Source organism: Lactuca sativa, chromosome 3, assembly GCF_002870075.4.
Source record: "Lactuca sativa cultivar Salinas chromosome 3, Lsat_Salinas_v11, whole genome shotgun sequence".
NCBI lineage: Eukaryota > Viridiplantae > Streptophyta > Magnoliopsida > Asterales > Asteraceae > Lactuca > Lactuca sativa.
Window position 1 is genome coordinate 165,259,793 of NC_056625.2, and position 23,387 is coordinate 165,283,179.

Consider the following 23,387-nt stretch of genomic DNA (forward strand, 5'->3'; position numbering starts at 1 on the left):
GATCATAACAAAGAAAATAGGTGCTAGTTAATTTCTAAATAATATTATAACTTGATTATTATTAAGAACTTCCTAAAAAAAATTTGTCTGGTTTAAAAATTCTACAAATGGAAATGGATTATATTATAACTTTTCATCCGATTCCATAGGAAAAAAAATATGGTCCATTTGGATATAACCAACAACTATATCCATTACAATGGAATGAACAATGGTGGTGTGAATTTTAAGCAACGAATTTACAAAGTGTTTACCAATCTCAATCTATAAAGCTATAATAATTATTTACTAATTTGTATAAGTCGGTAAAAACGTTTTGTATTAAATTGATAAGAAACAAATTACTGTTTTCTCACATTGTTCAACCTTGTAGGTGTATAACTTGTGTACGATCTTGTGGAAAGATTCCCATTTGAAGATAATCATGCCCCATCACTCCAAATGATCAAGGAATTCTGTGAAAGTGTCCATTCATGGCTTTCAAGTGACCCAAAGAATATTGTCTTGGTTCACTACATGGTAAACATTCAAATTCTATAATTTTTTGGAATTTTTCATACTTCTGTAAATTGTTTATTGATATAAAAAGTAAATATTTTTGAAAATTCAACAGGATGGTAAAGGTCGGATAGGGTTGATGGTATCTTCTTACTTAGTTTACGCCGGCATATTAGCAGAAGAGGCTCATCAGGTTTATGCAGATAAAGGGACAACAAAATATCTTCAAGTAAGTTATAGTTTTTCAATTTTTCTTTCATTTATGATGATGAAAATCTTAAAAGGAACGTGTAAACAAATTCAATATATATGGAAATATTTGCAGGTGATGATTCCAAGCCAACGACGCTACGTTAACTACTGGCATAAATCTCTAACCTTTTTCGATGGTTGTTTACCAGAGGTCAACCTTCCAAAACCATGTACCAAAGAGATCAGGCAGATTCGACTTTTTGACACAAAAACCATAGAATCAGTCTTCTTTGTTGTGTCGGAAATGCAAGAGGTTACAGGACAGCGATATCGTTCACCAGCGGTTGCTTACCGGAATTTCTGTAGAAAAAGTAGGAACAGTGGTTTTGGGAACTCGGAGATCGAGGAAGAAGAGCCACGTAACTGTCTTGACCACTACTTTAATGAAAAACCAGTACAGGTATGATTACTAAGTCAAGTAAACCTCCGTTATCTGAAAATCAAAGTTTTTCTATGAACATTGACATTGTATAACGGTTTGACAGGTTACTGGAGATGTTTGTGTGATATTCTACGAGAAGAACATTGGAGGTCGTCTCTTCTATGCTTGCTTTAATACCGCATTCATTGAAAATGACTCGATGAAGGTAGTTCATTTGGTCTAAGTTCGATTGTTGGATATAAATATATGATGAGATTCTTCTAATTGTAGTTTTTTGATTTTTTTTTTTTTTTTTTTTTTTTTTCAGTTTTCGATTAAAGAATTAGATAAAGTTGGAAATAAAGGCAAGTCGATTGCGGGTTCTGAGTTCCATGTAGAGTTACTCTTTAGTCCGGCGAACCCTAACTCTAATGACTCATAGCAATGGTGAAGACGGCTGAACGATCATTGGCATTCTTGTTTTGTTGGTTTCTATCCATTTGACATTTGATATTTCATTAATGAACCTAGAATGTATATAGATGAATTTTGGTTTTATTATGTTTCAAGATCAATGTCGCTTACATAGAATATATCCGTCTACGGTAAATCATTAAGTTGTCGTTAATTTTATGTGAAAGGCTGACTTGGAAATTCAAACAATAGCAACTTAAGAATTTTGAAAGATAAAAGGATATTATTAAAATATATAATCAATATATAAAATATTGATTGAATTACCGAATGAGTATCCATACATCTCACTTATCTACTCTTTACCATAAATATCACATGTGATATTTGTTGCCCAATGAGTAGTGTCCTCACGTCCTTCCTCTGTTTTAGAAAGCCACATTGGTTATATAGCTCGAAAATAATGTATATGCAGGATTTAATGTTCACCAACTTTGTCACACAGTTCTGGGTTATTGTATGCAATTTATCAAGATTAAAAATCATTATATAAGAACGATTGATAAAGAAAAATAAAGTTAAAACGGATCAATAGGTTTGCCTTTTTCTGCGCCAATCTCCCATGGTTAAATTGGGGTTATCATATTATATATATGCGTCTAGGATTAACTACCATATTAATATTTTGTGCATCTTTAATGTGTCGGAGTCAGTGAACATCTGGTGTAGGTTTACTTATAGCTAGTACACAAACATTGATTGACACCTTCTAAGCTAACTTGTACTCCTCAAGCTTGCCATTTTCCTGTTAATATATATGTTCTGTTTGAATACATTGATACGATAGATATCGATTATGAACAAAAACATCTACAAAATATTCAATAATTTCATTGACGATATTTTCTAGTTCAAACCTACTATACATGCACTACTATAAAAATATGGCAATAGCCACAACACAATCCATAGGTATTCAGTAGATATAAGGCAATACCTATGGATTTGCTACGTAAAAAAGTCTATAGCATAAACGTCCGTAGGAAATTTAAACCTACGGATTTGCTACGGACTAGCTACAAAATACCTACGGCTTTTTCCGTAGGTATAATAGCTACGAAAATAAATAGCTATGGATTTCCTATGGATGACCGACACGGGATTCAAGTTCGATTTTTTCCTACGGAATAGCTACGGTAATAAATAGCTACGAATTTTCTACATATTACCAACAGGAGTCAATTTGACTAAAATTGACTTTTTTCCCACGGAATACTACAAACCAACTTACCAACAGATTTTCCGTAAGTATTCCGTCACTAAATGTTTTTTAAAAAATTAATTAATTAATTAATTAAAAAAAATCAATTAAGTTAGCCAAAATGAAATAAAAATTCATTACATTAAACTACAAAATGTCAAATACATTACTAAGTGTTTAACACATTCCAAAAACATCATTTTCCAAAAATTAACATTACAATAAACATACCATCTATACAACAAAATAAAAAAATTGTTCAGACTAAAAAATATTTTGCTATTTACAACACTTACGGTGCACTGATGCCCAGCATACCCTTCCTCATTTTGGCCTAACTAAACAAAAAATTTATAAGTTATTCAAATTTATTGTATAAGTAACATAAAATACATAATTGATAATTCACTCTTACTGACCCATGTTTTGTATTATAATTGAAGTATTTAGAAGTTAAAAAATTATTTGGAAATTAAAAAAAAATTGTTTTTTTTTTCAAATGTAAGTAACTATTTTACAACAATAAAAAAGTAGAAACTATTTTATCCATCTTTACATAAATAACAATGTACTTGCAAAGTACATTGTTATTTTAGAAATAAGTTTTTTTTTTTTTTTGTAAAACACATTGCTATTTCTTTCAGAAAAAAAATATTTTCATTAAGAGCAATAAATTATTTTCATTACAACATACATACATCCATACATACATACATACATACATACATATGCATTACAACGTTAAACAATGAAATGAGTAATAGATCCCGAAGATGTACATGACTTTATGAACGATATTAATAGCTATAAGTTGGTAAAAGTTAAGATAATCACGTATGTGTGTATGTGTCTATACGTATATATGTGTGTATGTGTCCATAGGTATGGACGTACGTATGTGTATCAAAAACCGCAAGTACTAATAGGCATTACAATGTATGCATACGACTTTATAAACGATATTAATAGCTATAAGTTGGTGAAAGAGTATATAATCATGTATGCATACGACTTTATGAACGATATTAATAGTTATAAGTTGGTGAAAGAATAGATAATCATGTGAAATAGAGGTGTGAAAAAAAAGAAGCGGAAATAACAACGTTCGGTCTGAAAAATCGAAAATTAGAAAAATCTGTAGTTAATCCATAGGTAATTACCTACAGAATTCTGATGGAAAGCAGATTCTGTAGCTAATCCGTAGGTAATTACCTACGAATAGCTACGGAAAAGGTTTTCTGTCACAACTGTAAATTTTGAGCCATGTAATCTATATATTCAAGTTAATGTGAATCAAAAACTTCAATCAAATACAACATGCTAGTACCACAAATAGTCATCAAACAATTGGAGACCCTAGAAGCTCTTGTTAAGTCTATTTTAGACTAGAACTTCCTTATTGGATCCCAATGGACCAATAAGCTTCCAATTGGACTATCATGGGCTTAGAACCCTAATTGGGCTCTAATTGGACCCACACTTATTTATTTCAATATCTTGGGTCATATTGGGCCTAGAATGAAATAAATCACAAGCTTTGATCCATAATTTAACCTAACCTAGCTTATTAAAGCATAAAAATCACGATTTTATTTTATAAGGCTAATAAGCACCCAAAACTAACTCTAATTTTGGGCTTAAGGGAAAAAGCCCAAATTTTTCTTTTCCCTCTCTAAAATCTCGGCCCAAGGCCCAAACACAAGAAAGAGTTGACTTTCAAGTGACACCTCATCTTTACCCATAGGACATCCATGCATTCTCATTCTTCCATGCAAACATCACCTCAAGGTCTTTTCTTCTCTCCCTCCCTCTTCTTTCTTGTTTTGGCCGAGAGCAACACCACACACACACAAAACACTCACAAACTCTCTCTAGATTCACTCAAGACTTCTCTCTTCCTCTCCATTCAAAGTCACGAAATTTTCTTGGATTTCAAGAGGATTCTTCAAGATTATCATCATCCTTTGGTAAGTTTTTCCATGCCTAAACTTCAAAACTCCCCTCTCACATGAGATCTCTTATTCTAAACAAGTTTCTTTGGTGATCATACTCCTAGAAAACTCCATAAAACTCGAGATCTTCATCAAGGGGTGCTAGGGCCGAAAATCACCAAGTTTCTTCCATCTTTTCTTCAAGAACCGAAACTACCCACCCAAGGTGAGCTTCATACCCCCTATTTTCTGTTTTTATGAGTTTTGTGGGGGGGGGGGGGGGGGGAATACAAGTGAAAGTGTAGATCTATATGTGTTTGTATGCCTTGTATGATTTCCATGCTTATATGTATGCTTTTATGTGTTTTTATGTTGGATCTAGCCTTAAAACCCATCAAAACCGAGATATATCTTGTGTTAAATGATTTTAGCTTCAAATATATTTCTAAACACAAAGTGCTTCAAGAAAAATGGCTAAGTGGTTTAGTAATAATTTTCTTTGGGTTAAAAACACAAATTTTGGGCCTAAAATGTGAAAAATGCAAAAATAAGGGCCCAAATTGACATTTCACAGATTCTGATGGATGAAGTGTGCCAAAACAGTTTCCATAAATAAATTTCTGGAAATATACTCATTTAGGGGATTAAAAACATAAATTCCAAGCTTAATGGGCTAAAAATGAAAATTTCGGCCCAATAAGGCCCATTATGCGAATTTTTCTGTTTTGGAGGGCCAAAACTGTAACTTTCTGTAAAACAGTGGACTATAAGTGTTCCAAATCCTTTTCAAAGGTTTAAAATGCTTTTTAAATTTAAAAAGGACCAAAGTTGCAAAAATTTTCCAATTTGGGCCAAAATTGTCAAAGTTGCGAAAAGAAGGGATTAAAACCGAGAAAACTGCATTTTTAAGGACTTAAACTGTTTTTATGAAAAATATGTTGAAAAATATTAATTTCAATAATTTTTGGTGTTAAAATGTCAAGAAAAATAGTTTAAGGACCAAACCGGGAAGTATTTAATAAAAAGGGTTGAAAATGTAAATTTTACAAATAATGAGGGGCTGAAAACAGGAATATTTCAAGGCTAGTTCAATGTACACAATTCGATCAAATAATGGCACCGCGACTATCGACGAAATACAATACATTACAATACCCAAAAGTCGTTGTTAAACGAATTGGCTCGGTCTCGAGCCAATAGAAATCTACAACTACTAACACTACGACACTACGATTCATACAAGTAACGTTTGGTAATACATATACATGCGAGTGTGCACAGACGTCTACGCACCATCTTTGGGCCCCACAAGTGTAAAATCTTGTTCGTTGAGCCTAGCTAGCCCAATGACCTGATCTTAAGGCCCGAAGACATTTTTTTTACGGTGTGTTGGGTTTTACCGATCCGACACAACGTAAATGGACTTTCAATGGCTTGTATACCACCGGTCCCCAAGGGTCCTTTGGTATTGCTAGTAAAGTCTACATTTCATGCGAGGCGGGTCGGGGACCCCTCGTACATTTTATCCCCAACCGGCTAATGGAGTTACCGGGGTCTTCGTGACCTCTTTCTCTTCGGATGTGGGACTACACCTAGTCAGGGCGATTGGATAACGCGATTAGTACTGACGATGCCTTCGGAGTCGTTAGTATAACTATAAACTGGGCGTTTGTGTAACGCGGGTTTGTAGTAAATAATCCTGCTCGAGAACCTTCCAACGTCGCCTGGGACTGACACTATACGCTATGCAATGGTTTCAATGTAACATCACGTAATTCAAGGAACTAGGAGAACATCGGGTTTTCCTAGGGTTTTCAATACTTACAAATTTGAAATGCATACATTTTCAATGAACAATTTTTTTTACAAGTATAGAAACAAACAAGCATACCTATGGATCTTCACAAATGTTTTCAAAAGCTTATCTTTTCAGAAAATATCGGATTTTCTGGTGGTTTTTCAAACAATACAAACATTCGATTTCAAATACTACTTATGAACTCACCAACATTTCATATGTTGACGTTTTTCAAAATACTTGTATTCTCAGGGAACCAGTGAATCAAGGGAAATCATATTCAGTGACGGTTGCAGTTTATTTTTGTATGGATTGAACAAAGTAATTTTTGGGAAATGTAATGTTTAAACAATGTATGATATGTAAACACTACTGGTTGTACTATGTTGATGAATGGTGACGAATGTTGTTATGTTTCATATATATTCAATGTTATGGTATTCAATTGAGTCACGACAGCCCCCGGACGTTTCCGCCGTCTGGTTCGGGGGTGTGACAGGTTGGTATCAGAGCTTTGTTTATAGTGAACTAGCATGTCGAGCCATACATTGATATGCAACTATAAACCAAAAAGAGGGACTAACATAACTCTGAACAGAACAAGTAAATAAAACACACTTGCTTGCATTAGGAATAAGGATCCAACACTGAATCAAACACAATAACACTGGTATCTCGGTTAATTCGGGACTGTTCTTAGTGATACCAAGGAGTGAATGTAGCCTGATCAACTACATTCTCTCCAAGGTAAAACTAACACACGTCTTGATGAGATCGGGATAGCCAGGGAACCTAAAACTATACCCTTTATCACCCAAAAAGAGAATGTTTGCTTAGTCTGTGCAATAGTCATAGCATCCTAGGATAATGTAGCATATTTACGTACTCGCGCAGACAACATGGCTGGCTTTCATCACCCGGGAGACCCCTACTTCCCTAATCAGGGAAACAACGGGTGGCTAGAGGAGGAGGAGGAGCCTGAGGAAGAGCCTGAAGAAGAACCTGAGGAGGACCCCGAAGAGGAATCTGACGGGGAACCGGAGGCGGAAGTCGAGGGCGAGCCTATCGAACCCGAAGAAGACGAAGAACCTTTCGAAGAGGAGCTCGATGACAGCGAAGGGGGTGATTCGGATGCAGAGTCCGAGGTCATCGACCCCCCTTACCCGATCAGGGTGCCTGCATATCGTGTGGGACCCACTGGACCTACCCCTCCTTGGGGCATTGATCTTTGGAGATGGAGCAGACATCAGGGACAGCGACCCCCGTTTGGCATGTCACGTGAGTTCTTTGACTTGAGGGACGGAGGACCAGCCGACCGAGCTCTACCAGTCATGGTGAGACGACTACGGGACACCGGCGACCTTGCTCAGGGCACTGCTGATCAAGTACGCCAGTTGTGGACTAGAGTCGAGCGTGCGGAGCAGGAGACGCGTGACGTCCTCCGGGAGTTTCACATGAGGCAGGTAAGGTGGGAATCTCGACTTCAGGATGCAGAACGCCTAGTGGCTCGTCTTCAGGGAGCATCCACATCTTCGGCACCACCTCCTGACGCAGCTCATCGCGGTTAGGAATAGACTTATCATAGTAGGTTATTAGGAACTATGTTATGTACTCCGGCTCTATGTTTAAGTGACTACACTACTCATGGAGCCGTTATGCTGTCGGATTAGCGTTACTTATGTATGCTCCTACGAGCAAATTTTCTTGTACTAAATGCGGATAATATTAATAAACTTTTGTGTGTTTTGCTAAATTATTCTCAGTTGCTATGTGTTGAGACATTATGATTGCATGCTTGATGATAGTAATGTTTAGGTTCGCACCATACACCTAGTTAGTAGAGTCGCCACCTCACAGAAACCACGTACACTCAACATCTTTCCGTTTCATGACAGAAAGATGCCTCGCCCAGCTACTCGCGGAAATCCCGAACCAACCCCGCCGGAAGTTGACTCCACTGCTTTCCAGGCAGCCGTGTCTGCTGCAGTCACAGTGGCTATGGCACAACTTCACCGAGGGAACAACGGAGGAGGTAACGGGCAAGGATCCGGAAGTTCGAACAACGGGACGAACCAAGGACTCACTAAAACGTGCACCTACAAGGATTTTGCGAACGCTAAACCCCGAACTTTCAACGGTACCGGAGGAGTGATCGCCCTAAAGCGATGGATCGAGAAGGTAGAGTCGGTATTCGAGATATGCGAGTGCCCCGAGCAGATGAAAGTGAAGTTCGCGGCCTGCACTTTTGTGGACCAAGCACTCACTTGGTGGAATGGTCATGTGGAAGCTATGACACTCCCTGTCGCCAACTCTATTCCCTGGGCAGAGATGAAAGAGATGTTGACGGCTGAGTACTGCCACCGAGGCGAAATACAGAAGATGGAGCAGGAACTATGGAATCTCACGGTGCAGAATGGGAACATCGATGCTTACATATTGAGATTCAGCGAACTATCTCTGTTGTGCCCGGGTATGATCACATCAGAGGGGAAGAAGATTGAACGATTCATTTGGGGACTGACATCCCCCATTCAAGGGAATGTGATAGCTGCGAACCCTGAAACTTTTGACAGTGCGAAGAGATTGGCAAAGAGGCTATATGATCATAACCACAAAAAGGGCGAGAAACCGGTAGAGACTGAGAAGAAGAAGGAGAGTGATGGTAAGAAAGGATGGAACAACAAGAGGAAGGGGCGCCAGGGTCCCGAGACCTCTAAAAAGCAGCAAACGGTGGCAGTTCACGCTGTCACTGCGCCGGTACCAGTCACATCACATGCTCCAGCCTCAGCTGCTTCAAATACTTCAAGACCCTATTCCGGTAATCATCCCAAATGCAACAAGTGCGGTTTCCATCACCAAGGAGAATGTAGGGAGTTCCATTGCACCAGTTGCAACCGAAGGGGACACACTGCAAGGTTCTGCAGGACTTATCCTTCTCAGAACCAGAGTCAGGGAAACAACCAGAACAACAACAACAACCACCGCAATACCAACAACACCAATGTCGGCGGCAACAACGCAGGGCCTAGCCACACCTGTTTCGGGTGTGGGAGGACGGGACATTTCCGTCGAGACTGCCCTAACAACAACAACAACTCAGGAAACAGAGGAGCAGGAAGAATGCTGACTATGGGTCAGAGTGATGCAGTTCAGGACCCCGCAGTTGTGACCGGTACGTTCCTCCTAAACCACACTTATGCATGCATCTTATTTGATACCGGAGCGGAGCGAAGTTTCGTAAGCGAGAAGTTTAAACACTTATTAAAACAACAACCCCAAAAGCTAAATGAAACCTATACGGTGGAAATGGCCAATGGGAAGACCGAATCCACTAGGGAAATCTACGCTGGATGTACCCTAACCCTTAACCAACACGTCTTACGAATAGATCTGATGCCAGTGTCAATTAGGAGTTTCGATGTGATTATCGGCATGGATTGGTTAAGCCCCCACCATGCTGAGATTTTGTGCCACGAGAAGGCCGTTCGCCTTCGTCTCCCGAATCACGAAACCCTAGTAATTTACGGAGACAAACCTAGCACGAATCTTCGTCTTATCTCGTGCATCAAAGCACAAAAACATCTGCGAAAGAACAACTTAGCGTTCTTGGCCCACATAGTGGACAAGGCCAAAGAAGAAATTAACATCCAAGACATTCCGGTAGCGTGTGAATTCCCGGACGTGTTTCCTGAAGATCTTCCAGGAGTACCCCCAGAGAGACAGGTTGAGTTCCGAATCGACCTCGTTCCAGGAGCAACTCCTCTCGCTAAATCACCATATCGATTGGCACCTGCTGAAATGCAGGAATTGTCCAGCCAACTCAGTGAGCTTCTGGACAAGGGATTTATCCGACCTAGCTACTCGCCATGGGGAGCTCCGGTGCTCTTTGTCAAAAAGAAGGACGGATCTTTCAGAATGTGCATCGATTACAGAGAGTTGAATAAACTCACTGTTAAAAACCGCTACCCACTCCCACGAATCGATGATCTATTCGACCAGCTCCAAGGAGCTAGCTATTTTTCTAAAATAGATCTACGGTCCGGATACCATCAACTCAAGGTCCAAGAAGAAGATATTCCTAAAACCGCTTTCCGAACCCGCTATGGACATTATGAATTCGTCGTAATGCCCTTCGGTCTAACAAATGCACCCGCCGCATTTATGGACCTAATGAACCGAATCTGTCGACCGTTCTTGGACAACTTCGTCATTGTATTTATCGATGACATCCTCGTCTATTCTCGAAGCAAAGAGGAGCATGGCCAACATCTCCGACAAGTCCTAGAGACGCTGCGATCGGAAAGGCTTTACGCCAAATTCTCTAAGTGTGAGTTTTGGCTACGGAGCGTGAATTTTCTCGGTCACGTAGTTAGCCAGGATGGAATTCATGTGGATCCCTCTAAGGTCAAAGCTGTGGAAGGATGGGCAACTCCGACTACGCCCACAGAAATTCGTCAGTTCTTAGGCCTAGCAGGCTACTATAGGAGATTCATCCAAAACTTCTCTAAAATCGCCAAGCCACTTACCTTACTTACGCAAAAGAGTGTGCCATTCAAGTGGACAGACCGACAAGAGATTGCGTTTCGAGCCTTGAAGCAAGCTCTTTGTAGCGCTCCTGTACTATCTCTACCCGAAGGAACGGAAGATTTTGTAGTTTACTGTGACGCGTCAAATCAAGGCTTAGGTTGCGTTCTCATGCAACGTGGAAGAGTGATAGCATATGCGTCCCGTCAACTAAAGACGCACGAAGTAAATTACACAACCCATGACCTAGAACTGGGAGCTGTGGTCTTCGCCCTAAAAATTTGGAGGCACTACCTGTACGGTACAAAGTGCACCATCTTCACAGACCACAAGAGCCTCCAGCACATCTTGAATCAGAAGGAGCTGAACATGAGACAACGAAGATGGGTGGAGTTGTTAAACGACTAGGAATGCGAGATCAAGTACCATCCAGGCAAGGCCAACGTGGTAGCTGACGCATTAAGTCGGAAGGAGTACACAAATCGCCGTACGAAAACGCACTCGATAACCATTCAGTCTCATCTGACCGCTCAAATTGCATCAGTCCAGGCAGAGGCTATGAAAGCGGAAAATAGAACTAGCGAGGCATTACGCGGTATGGAGAAGAACCTGGAAGTCAAAGAGAATGGGGTATACTACTTCATGAACCGTATTTGGGTCCCAAAAATCGGAGGATTCAGGGAGATCGTTATGAAGGAAGCCCACAAGACACGATACTCCATTCATCCTGGTTCGGACAAGATGTATTTGGACATTAAGCAGCACTATTGGTGGCCTAACATGAAGGCGGAAATCGCAACTTATGTTAGTAAGTGCCTTACGTGTGCCAAAGTAAAAGTGGAATACCAGAAACCTTCCGGATTGTTACAGCAACCGGCAATCCCTGAGTGGAAATGGGAGGGGATTTCTATGGACTTCGTGACCAAGCTGCCCAAGACGTCGGACGGATTGGACACCATATGGGTAATAATCGACCGACTGACGAAATCTGCCCATTTCCTGCCGATCAAAGAGTCCTACAAGATGGAGAGGCTGACGCGTTTGTACCTACGAGAGATTGTAAGACTTCATGGAGTGCCAAAATCTATCATCTCGGATAGGGACAGTAGGTTCACATCACACTTTTGGCAGTCGCTCCACAAGGCCATGGGAACTCATCTTGATATGAGCACCGCGTATCACCCACAAACGGACGGTCAAAGCGAACGAACCATTCAGACGCTTGAAGACATGCTTCGTGCATGTGTGATAGACTTCGGAAAGTCTTGGGATACCCACCTACCGTTGATCGAGTTTTCATATAACAATAGTTATCATTCGAGCATTAAGGTGGCCCCTTTCGAAGCACTGTACGGGCGTAAATGTAGATCACCGTTATGTTGGGCTGAAGTAGGTGACACCCAGCTAGCAAGAACACATACGTCAAACAGGGCATTAACGGGACCGGAAATCATTCGCGAGACCACAGAAAAGATTGTCCAGATCAAAGCTCGATTACAGGCATCGCGTGACCGGCAAAAGAGCTATGCTGATAAACGGCGAAAGCCCTTAGAATTCCAAGTCGGTGATCGAGTATTGTTAAAGGTCTCACCCTGGAAAGGGGTTATACGTTTCGGAAAACGGGGAAAGCTGAACCCGCGATACATTGGACCTTTCGAAATCGTCGCCCGAATAGGTCCAGTAGCATACAGACTACAACTACCCGCGGAGCTAAACGGTGTACACCCCGTGTTTCACGTCTCTAATCTGAAAAAGTGCCTATCAGATGAAACCCTTGTCATTCCTCTTGACGAAATCGAAATCAATGAGAATCTCCTGTTCGTCGAAGAGCCAATCGAAATCATGGACAGGGAGGTGAAGCGTACTAAGCAGATTCGCATCCCGATCGTGAAGGTACGGTGGAACGCAAAGCGTGGGCCAGAATTCACGTGGGAACGCGAAGATCAAATGAAGCAAAAGTACCCTCACCTATTCTAGCATTCTCAAATCTAGCTTTCAAACAGAATTTCGGGACGAAATTCCCTCTAACGGGGGGATGATGTCACAACTGTAAATTTTGAGCCATGTAATCTATATATTCAAGTTAATGTGAATCAAAAACTTCAATCAAATACAACATGCTAGTACCACAAATAGTCATCAAACAATTGGAGACCCTAGAAGCTCTTGTTAAGTCTATTTTAGACTAGAACTTCCTTATTGGATCCCAATGGACCAATAAGCTTCCAATTGGACTATCATGGGCTTAGAACCCTAATTGGGCTCTAATTGGACCCACACTTATTTATTTCAATATCTTGGGTCATATTGGGCCTAGAATGAAATAAATCACAAGCTTTGATCCATAATTTAACCTAACCTAGCTTATTAAAGCATAAAAATCACGATTTTATTTTATAAGGCTAATAAGCACCCAAAACTAACTCTAATTTTGGGCTTAAGGGAAAAAGACCAAATTTTTCTTTTCCCTCTCTAAAATCTCGGCCCAAGGCCCAAACACAAGAAAGAGTTGACTTTCAAGTGACACCTCATCTTTACCCATAGGACATCCATGCATTCTCATTCTTCCATGCAAACATCACCTCAAGGTCTTTTCTTCTCTCCCTCCCTCTTCTTTCTTGTTTTGGCCGAGAGCAACACCACACACACACAAAACACTCACAAACTCTCTCTAGATTCACTCAAGACTTCTCTCTTCCTCTCCATTCAAAGTCACGAAATTTTCTTGGATTTCAAGAGGATTCTTCAAGATTATCATCATCCTTTGGTAAGTTTTTCCATGCCTAAACTTCAAAACTCCCCTCTCACATGAGATCTCTTATTCTAAACAAGTTTCTTTGGTGATCATACTCCTAGAAAACTCCATAAAACTCGAGATCTTCATCAAGGGGTGCTAGGGCCGAAAATCACCAAGTTTCTTCCATCTTTTCTTCAAGAACCGAAACTACCCACCCAAGGTGAGCTTCATACCCCCTATTTTCTGTTTTTATGAGTTTTGTGGGGGGGGGGGGGGAATACAAGTGAAAGTGTAGATCTATATGTGTTTGTATGCCTTGTATGATTTCCATGCTTATATGTATGCTTTTATGTGTTTTTATGTTGGATCTAGCCTTAAAACCCATCAAAACCGAGATATATCTTGTGTTAAATGATTTTAGCTTCAAATATATTTCTAAACACAAAGTGCTTCAAGAAAAATGGCTAAGTGGTTTAGTAATAATTTTCTTTGGGTTAAAAACACAAATTTTGGGCCTAAAATGTGAAAAATGCAAAAATAAGGGCCCAAATTGACATTTCACAGATTCTGATGGATGAAGTGTGCCAAAACAGTTTCCATAAATAAATTTCTGGAAATATACTCATTTAGGGGATTAAAAACATAAATTCCAAGCTTAATGGGCTAAAAATGAAAATTTCGGCCCAATAAGGCCCATTATGCGAATTTTTCTGTTTTGGAGGGCCAAAACTGTAACTTTCTGTAAAACAGTGGACTATAAGTGTTCCAAATCCTTTTCAAAGGTTTAAAATGCTTTTTAAATTTAAAAAGGACCAAAGTTGCAAAAATTTTCCAATTTGGGCCAAAATTGTCAAAGTTGCGAAAAGAAGGGATTAAAACCGAGAAAACTGCATTTTTAAGGACTTAAACTGTTTTTATGAAAAATATGTTGAAAAATATTAATTTCAATAATTTTTGGTGTTAAAATGTCAAGAAAAATAGTTTAAGGACCAAACCGGGAAGTATTTAATAAAAAGGGTTGAAAATGTAAATTTTACAAATAATGAGGGGCTGAAAACAGGAATATTTCAAGGCTAGTTCAATGTACACAATTTGATCAAATAATGGCACCGCGACTATCGACGAAATACAATACATTACAATACCCAAAAGTCGTTGTTAAACGAATTGGCTCGGTCTCGAGCCAATAGAAATCTACAACTACTAACACTACGACACTACGATTCATACAAGTAACGTTTGGTAATACATATACATGCGAGTGTGCACAGACGTCTACGCACCATCTTTGGGCCCCACAAGTGTAAAATCTTGTTCGTTGAGCCTAGCTAGCCCAATGACCTGATCTTAAGGCCCGAAGACATTTTTTTTACGGTGTGTTGGGTTTTACCGATCCGACACAACGTAAATGGACTTTCAATGGCTTGTATACCACCGGTCCCCAAGGGTCCTTTGGTATTGCTAGTAAAGTCTACATTTCATGCGAGGCGGGTCGGGGACCCCTCGTACATTTTATCCCCAACCGGCTAATGGAGTTACCGGGGTCTTCGTGACCTCTTTCTCTTCGGATGTGGGACTACACCTAGTCAGGGCGATTGGATAACGCGATTAGTACTAACGATGCCTTCGGAGTCGTTAGTATAACTATAAACTGGGCGTTTGTGTAACGCGGGTTTGTAGTAAATAATCCTGCTCGAGAACCTTCCAACGTCGCCTGGGACTGACACTATACGCTATGCAATGGTTTCAATGTAACATCACGTAATTCAAGGAACTAGGAGAACATCGGGTTTTCCTAGGGTTTTCAATACTTACAAATTTGAAATGCATACATTTTCAATGAACATTTTTTTTTACAAGTATAGAAACAAACAAGCATACCTATGGATCTTCACAAATGTTTTCAAAAGCTTATCTTTTCAGAAAATATCGGATTTTCTGGTGGTTTTTCAAACAATACAAACATTCGATTTCAAATACTACTTATGAACTCACCAACATTTCATATGTTGACGTTTTTCAAAATACTTGTATTCTCAGGGAACCAGTGAATCAAGGGAAATCATATTCAGTGACGGTTGCAGTTTATTTTTGTATGGATTGAACAAAGTAATTTTTGGGAAATGTAATGTTTAAACAATGTATGATATGTAAACACTACTGGTTGTACTATGTTGATGAATGGTGACGAATGTTGTTATGTTTCATATATATTCAATGTTATGGTATTCAATTGAGTCACGACAGCCCCCGGACGTTTCCGCCGTCTGGTTCGGGGGTGTGACATTTTCCATTAGAAATACATAGGTAATTACCTACGGATTAGCTATAGATTTTCTAATTTTCGATTTTTTTGGCACCGAACGTCGTTTTTTTCGGTTTGTTTTTTTCCCGCCTCTAATATACATGTTTATCTATACTTTCACCAATTTATAGCTATTAAGATCATTCATAAATTCATGTGCCCCTTCAGGATCCATTACTCGTTTCATGGTTTAACATTGTAATTTCTATCAATACTTATGATTTATGATATATATATATATATATATATATATATATATATATATATATATATATATATATATATATGTAGAGAGAGAGAGAGAGAAAGAGAGAGCTAGGTTCATTTGTTTAAACTAAGTATGATGTTATCGTATGCATAAATGTGGGTCAATCAAAATTAAATAATTAAATAAATAAATAAGGGTAAATTAGTCATTTGTTTAATAACTTCGAAAAATAATCACTACAATCATGGTATCTCTCCAGTTTAAATCTCCTTCCCCTCTTTATCTAAAAACCGATTTCTGAAAACCTTAAATTGAATAAATCGACACTCCCACCCTTGTCCCTCCAACCGTTATTTCCCCTTTATTCCAGTCTGCATCAAGTTCCGATTCCGGCTCGGAGTCGGACGACGAAGCTCAAGCTGCTCTCGAATTACAAACCCTCGAAATGGAGCTCTTGACAAGGAGCAGCGAAGCAGCGGCGCAGGTGAGTATTAAAACTATTGAGAGACCAATATGTTTCTCGAAACTGAAGAATTCGATAGGTAATCATACTAATTAACTAATCATATGATCTTCTCATTTTCTCTTTGTTGTTTAAACCTGAATCCATCGTTTTCTTCTGTAATTTCTGAAATACAGATGTGGCGGATTGGAGGAAACATTTTCCGGCTACTGTGATTCAAGTTCGCCGGACGGAACTCAGTCGTCGGCGGCCTCCAAGGGAGAATTATTCAAGAGGAGATAATGAAACTAGAGTCTCAAAAATCAGAATCTGGGGTTTACGATTTTGATCAGGACACAGTGTTCATGTCAACGGAAAAATCAAAGAAGAAAAGGATTCAGCAATCTCCAGATAGAAGTGATTCAAGGGCCTTTCCGATTAAAATTATTGAAGTAAGTTAAAGTCTTGAACTATTTTTACGAACTCTCATGATTTTATCTCAAATTGATGATTGTGTTAAACTGTTAATTAACAGTTAAAAGTGTCATACGTGGGAGAGAAGATAGCATTGGTGAGTTTGAAATGCAGGAAAAGAAGAGACACGATAGTCAAGATTTGTGAGGTTTTTCAATCTTTGAAGCTCAATGTTGTCACTGCCAACATCACTGCTTTTCCTAAGACCCTTTTCAATACACTCTTCATTCAGGTTTGCACTAGAAAACATAAACTTAGGTGGTGTGTTCTTGACTGAAAACGAAGAAGAGAAGGAATGCAGGGGTGATTTTCTTTTGTATTAAATATTGATTGTGAATCGATGCAGAAAAGAATAGAGAATGGAAGAGTGTTTATGTAGATGATTTAATGGATGGTATTGGTGAGATTCCAATTCTATTGGAATGGAATCACAAATTCCAATTCTATTGGAATGGAAAGACGAATTCCAATTCTGTTGGAATCACATATGTTGATGCTTGAAGAACATACCACAAAATTGAAACTGACCACATTATTCTTTTAGAGTGTATTAGTCGTTGTTAGATTTTGATGTTTTCTTTCCCGTTTTGATTGTTTTTTAGTTTTATTCCTTAACAGTAAATGTAATTTTTAACAATTGTTACCCGTATTCTATACGAAATAATGTGTTTTTTTGTTTTTATTCTTCAGTTGATTATTTAAGGATTTGTTATTCTACAAGAAGTTTTTAAATTCATGATCAAGAAATAGGTTCAAGAATATTTTTATTATTTATGGTTCAAGAATATTTCTATTTTTGAATATACTCATAAACATATTCTGTCAGAATGTCTGAATTAAAAAAAATTATAATACGTAAAATCGGATTTTTAAAATTAGTAGAATCTATGATCCCTTAAAAATGCAATTTTCCTTTACTAAATCTATATTAATTGACTAAATTACCCTTGTAATTAATTAAGACGATATTTTCAATTATATTTAATTCAATAATATATATTAATCACTTTCTTAAAATAAGTAAATTTGATTGACTCACATTTATGCATACAATACCACAATAATTACTTTGAATAAAATAACCTAGGCCTATGTGTATATATATATATATATATATATATATATATATATATATATATATATCAAGGTTGTAAAAAACCTCGACGTTAGCTAGTCGGTAGACTGGGGTCAAGGGATTAATCGGCTAAGCGGAGATTAATCGGAGGATTAATCGGGGACCATTAGTTGATAATTTGTTGAATTTTAAAAAATTAAATATGACTAATATCATATCAAAGTTCGTAAATACCGCTAATATGATAACAAAATAGGTTAATATGATTAGTACAACACTAATCATTCCTCAAATAGTTTGTTTTGAAATAAAACTTCTTCAAAATGTTAAAATTTCATCGTTTTATAATGTTTCACTCATTATGTATGTAGAGATTAATCGCTAGGCGCCCTCTAATCGGTCGAATAGCGCCTATGGATTAATTGGAGATTAATCGCGACCTAATCGGGATTTTTAAAACAGTGATATATATATATATATATATATATATATATATATATATATATATATATATATATATATATATATATATATATATATATAGACATACACACATGCATACACATACACACATACATACATATGTGCACACACATAAAATATACACATACATATACACATGGAAATACACACACACACACACATATATATATATATATGTATATATATATATATATATATATATATATATATATATATATATATATATAACACATACATATACGTACACATACATATACATACATACACATTCAAATGTACATATTTCCCCTTATTATCATCATTTTTCATTATTTATAAATTAAACATAGATTATTTCACCTTATTGATATGTTAAACGTAGTTTTTTTGTTCAGTCGTTTGTGTGTTAAACACATTCGTTACCATTATTATATCTTATCATTAATATATATATATATATATATATATATATATATATATATATATATATATATATATATATAGTGAACTAGGTGATCTTTGGGCAGAGATGGTCCTTCGTTTATGGTGGTTTGTCATGTTTGTGATTTCTTCCTATGCATTTCTCTTCTGGACAATTTATGACATTTTCTCCATTCTTTGTTGACACGTGTTTATCATCTATTTTATTCACCCAATCAGTTTTTGATTGCCCTATCTGCTTCTTCATTTTTTTAGTCGACAATCTCCACCGCTTAATCCCTCCGCCGATTACTCAAAACCTTTGATCTCTTTGAATTTGGAACCTACCAGACCAGAATCTCAATGACACGCTTCCATTTATGCCCCCCCCCTCTATTCTCCACCTTCATTGTTCTTGATGCATACGAAGTCGCTTGCACCGTCATGTTTAGTCTTAATCACCACCCCCTGTTTCCTTTATTTGTATCATTAGAGTTGGTTCAACTCACACCCATTATTCTCTACTCTATCTTCAACTCCCAAAACCTTAATTCCTCCATCTCAAAATCATTTATCCTCTTCAAAGGTTTTGCTTTCTTTTTTCAACAAGATAGAAACAGGAAAGAAGAACAAAATGTACAGGGAGAGAGGCGAGGGAGGATCGAAGGCAAAGATAGGAAGGGTCATTGCTTTAATTGGAGGAAAAGGGGAATCATATATGGATCGTCACAAAGACCGTTTTTCAGTTGGAATCTCGGTGCTACCCTCCTATAGGCGACACGACATCTCTATCTTCAAACCCTCCATCTTCGTTAGGATGACACTAATGTAAGTGTCAATCTCAATTTCTACCTTGATTTTTACTATCCAATTCCGCTTTCATGTTTTATAGCCTGATACCTTAAAGAATTGAGCTAAACCCCAGGGAAGCATAGAGAAGAGGGCATAAAACAAGTACGTGACATCTAATCGATGTTCACAAACAGGAGTGAGAAGAGAAAAAGGGTATACACCATTTAATCGAAGCACCTCGACAAGGAAATCACCAAATTGGTAAATCCGATCGAAAATCTTGAAAAATGCATGCGGTATGGATCGAGGAGCCCTCTAAGGTTCTTTTCAATCAATTTTAGTATTGTGATTTTCTTTTTCTTTTTCTAAGTTGTAAGTTCGACCTCAATTTCCAATAGCCTGTTATTGTATTTGATGGGTTTTTAGCATTACATCAATCCTATGGTGCACATGCAAACCCTAAAGCTTTGGATCTAGGTTTCTCTAATTGTACATGCAAATCATCCAAAGCTATAAGCCCTAGATCTATCATGTCTAATAAATAGTTAGAACATTACCTTTCATTGTTGCTTGAAGATCTTGAGCCTTTGAGAACCTTAGCACCTCAAATGTTGTGCCTCTAATAGATCACAAGCACCAAAACAATTGGAGAAGGAAACAAAGAGAGGGGAGAGGTAATTTTCGTCTCTAGAACTCTTCTTAGGGTTGTGGTAGCCGAAAATTGCATGCCTAGGGGTTCCTTTTATAGGTGATGAATTAGGGTTTCAGTCAAACACTTACCCGGTTGCTTAGGCTCTAAGCAGCCCATAAGATCCTTCTGGAATCCCTTTCTTGGACGAATTCTTAAGGCCTTATCCATAGGAATTCGTCCACTCGATCATTAAGGTTTCCTCAGCCTACTTTGCAAGTATCCAATAATTACAATATCGGTGCCCTAGCTTTAATTTATATCTTTTGATCACAAAATTAATTCCTAATTAATTCTTGACCAATATTAATTAACCAATATGATTTCTCTTTTACTATATTATTCATATAATATAATATATTAATAAACCATAATAACCTCTTTCTCTATTATTCATCCAATCAAGTTGCTTTGGTGAAGGCAACCTAAAAGGACCATGCTACAACCGGGTCAAGTACATACCAAATATAGTTATGGGCTTAGACACTAATCCAACAGTCTCCCATTTGGATAAGTCTAATTACTATAGATGCAAGTACGACTTCAAAATCCGATTAGTAATCGTAGCTCTCAAAAGCCGCTGTCAAACTCTGACACGTCCTTTAGATAAAGGATCGTATAGTCCTCTGTTCTCAAGATATCGTGTGGACAATTACATGGAACATAGTCATACTTATTGTCCACCAGTCTGTTTCTCGATCTTCGATTCATCTAACATGGAACTTAATTCATTGAGGGGCCCAAGATATCGCTTTTACCCTCGTAGGATTAAAGGAACAGATAAACTTTGACTTATATGCATTTACTATTCACTCGTCAAATCATACACAACAATGCGTTTTATAAAATCAAGTTACTGATGCGCTTACAAATTATCAATGCACAACAGATTTGCAAACAACCAACCATAAATCTATGTTTAAAGACTATATGATATTATTGATGGGTTTTGGTCATAAGACATCCTATGTGCTCATACAAACCCTAATGCTTGGATCTAGGTTTCTGTATTGTACATGCAAGTTATCCAAGACTATAAACCCTAATTCTAGCATTCAAATTATCATATTAACATGAGAATAGGTTTATAATGTTACCTTGATTGTTATCTAGCAATAACAATCCCAAATCTCCTTGTATTGACTTTGGAAGGCTTAGAGTCACAAGTGTCACTCCTCTAATGGCTTACAAACACCAAGAGCAAATGGAGAAGATATAAAGAGAGAGGAGAGGTATAAGAATTTGTCCCTTAGATGCCTTGGGAAGGTCTGGCCGAATTCATGAGTCAAGGGGTGTTTATATAGGTGTAGAGATAGGGTTTTAGTCATTATCCTTATCTAGTTACTTGTCCACCAAGCAACCCATAAGATAATCCTTGAATCCTTATCATAGTCGAATTCTAAGGCCTTATCACCTTAAATTCGTCCAACCTATTAATAAGATAATCCTTACCTTATTTTGTAACTATCACATAATTACAATTCAGCCCCTTTAGTTTAATTAATTACACTTGACCACAAAATTAATTCTTAATTAATTATTGACCAATATTAATTAAACAAATATGATTTCTCCTTTAATATATTATTCTTATAACATATTAATAAATCATAATAACCTCTCTCTTTATTTATTTCTCCAATCAAGTTGCTTTGGTGAAGGCAACCCAAAAGGACCATGCACCATCGGGTCAAGTACATACCAAAATAGTTATGGACTTAGACACTAATCCAACAATTATTATCTCACAAGCGCTCGTGATTAAATTCCATGAAGTGGTTCAAGTGAGACAATACTCAAATCTTATTTCAAGAGCACTCATGAACGTTGCAGCAAACCTTTGCTATGTCTAAACACTTAGACAATCTACAAGCCTAATGACAGTCTTCTTTCATACCTACTTCCAAAGTATGAGCGATTGTGGATAGTTTAAATAATCTTATTATTTGGGAAGTCAAAACATAGAAACAAAAGTAAATAATTAATATAAGACAGTAACTCTACTTATAAATAATACTCCTTTATTTAATCATCAAAATGTCAATTACAATTAATGTATTATAAGTTTCTATGGCTATATAATCACTAAAACTAATATCATCCTTCAGTCTAGTGCTCCTAGTGTGCTGCAAGTGTTTGACCCTACTAAGTCCCTTCGCAAGGGGATCTGTTGGGTTATCCTCTGACAATACCCTCTTCACTACGGGGAGTCCCTATTCTTCCCAATGTCTAATAAATTGATATTTCCTGTCGATATGTGTGGATCTGCCATGATCCCTCGGTTCCTTGGTTAAGGAAACCACACCTTCGTTATCGCAGAAAATCTCCATAGGCTCCTTTATGTCTGGCACAACTCCAAGGTCTCCGATGAAGTTCTTTAGCCATATTACCTCTTTTGATGCTTCGCTCGCTGCTATATACTCTGATTCGCACGTTGAATCAGCTACGGTCTCCTGCTTGGAACTCTTCCAAGTCACTGCTCCTCCATTCAGAGTAAAGACCCAACCCAACTGAAAGCGGAAGTTGTCTCGGTCGGTATGAAAACTGGTCTCATTATACCCTTGCACCCTTAGGTCATCACACCCACCGAGGATACGAAACCATTCCTTAGTCCTCCGAAGGTACTTAAGAATATTCTTGACTGCGGTCCAATGTGCTCTACCAGGGTTCCCTTGGTATATGCTGACCATGCTGAAAGCGAGGGTTACATCATGGCGAGTACAAGTCATAGCATACATGATTGAG

General features: G+C 37.8%; 1 protein-coding gene and 1 pseudogene across 1 annotated transcript; both read left to right on the forward strand.

Annotated features, from left to right (window-relative positions):
- Positions 1 to 399: 399 nt before the first annotated feature.
- Positions 400 to 1,766, forward strand: LOC111880193 (phosphatidylinositol 3,4,5-trisphosphate 3-phosphatase and protein-tyrosine-phosphatase PTEN1-like). The gene is made up of 5 exons (XM_052770069.1): positions 400 to 519; positions 614 to 727; positions 824 to 1,150; positions 1,236 to 1,337; positions 1,440 to 1,766. Exons 1-5 carry the CDS (start codon positions 442 to 444, stop codon positions 1,551 to 1,553), a joined length of 735 nt encoding a protein of 244 aa, XP_052626029.1. The 5' UTR covers positions 400 to 441; the 3' UTR covers positions 1,554 to 1,766.
- On the forward strand, positions 1,556 to 17,584 carry LOC111880192 (transcription factor bHLH35-like; annotated as a pseudogene).
- The last annotated feature ends 5,803 nt before the right edge of the window (positions 17,585 to 23,387 follow it).

Excerpts from the sequence above, each read along its gene's own strand:
- LOC111880193 (XM_052770069.1), top strand. The coding sequence starts at position 442 with ATGATCAAGGAATTCTGTGAAAGTGTCCATTCATGGCTTTCAAGTGAC. Across the intron at positions 728-823 it reads GGACAACAAAATATCTTCAA|GTGATGATTCCAAGCCAACG; the intron begins GTAAGTTATAGT and ends AAATATTTGCAG. Across the intron at positions 1,151-1,235 it reads TTAATGAAAAACCAGTACAG|GTTACTGGAGATGTTTGTGT; the intron begins GTATGATTACTA and ends ACGGTTTGACAG.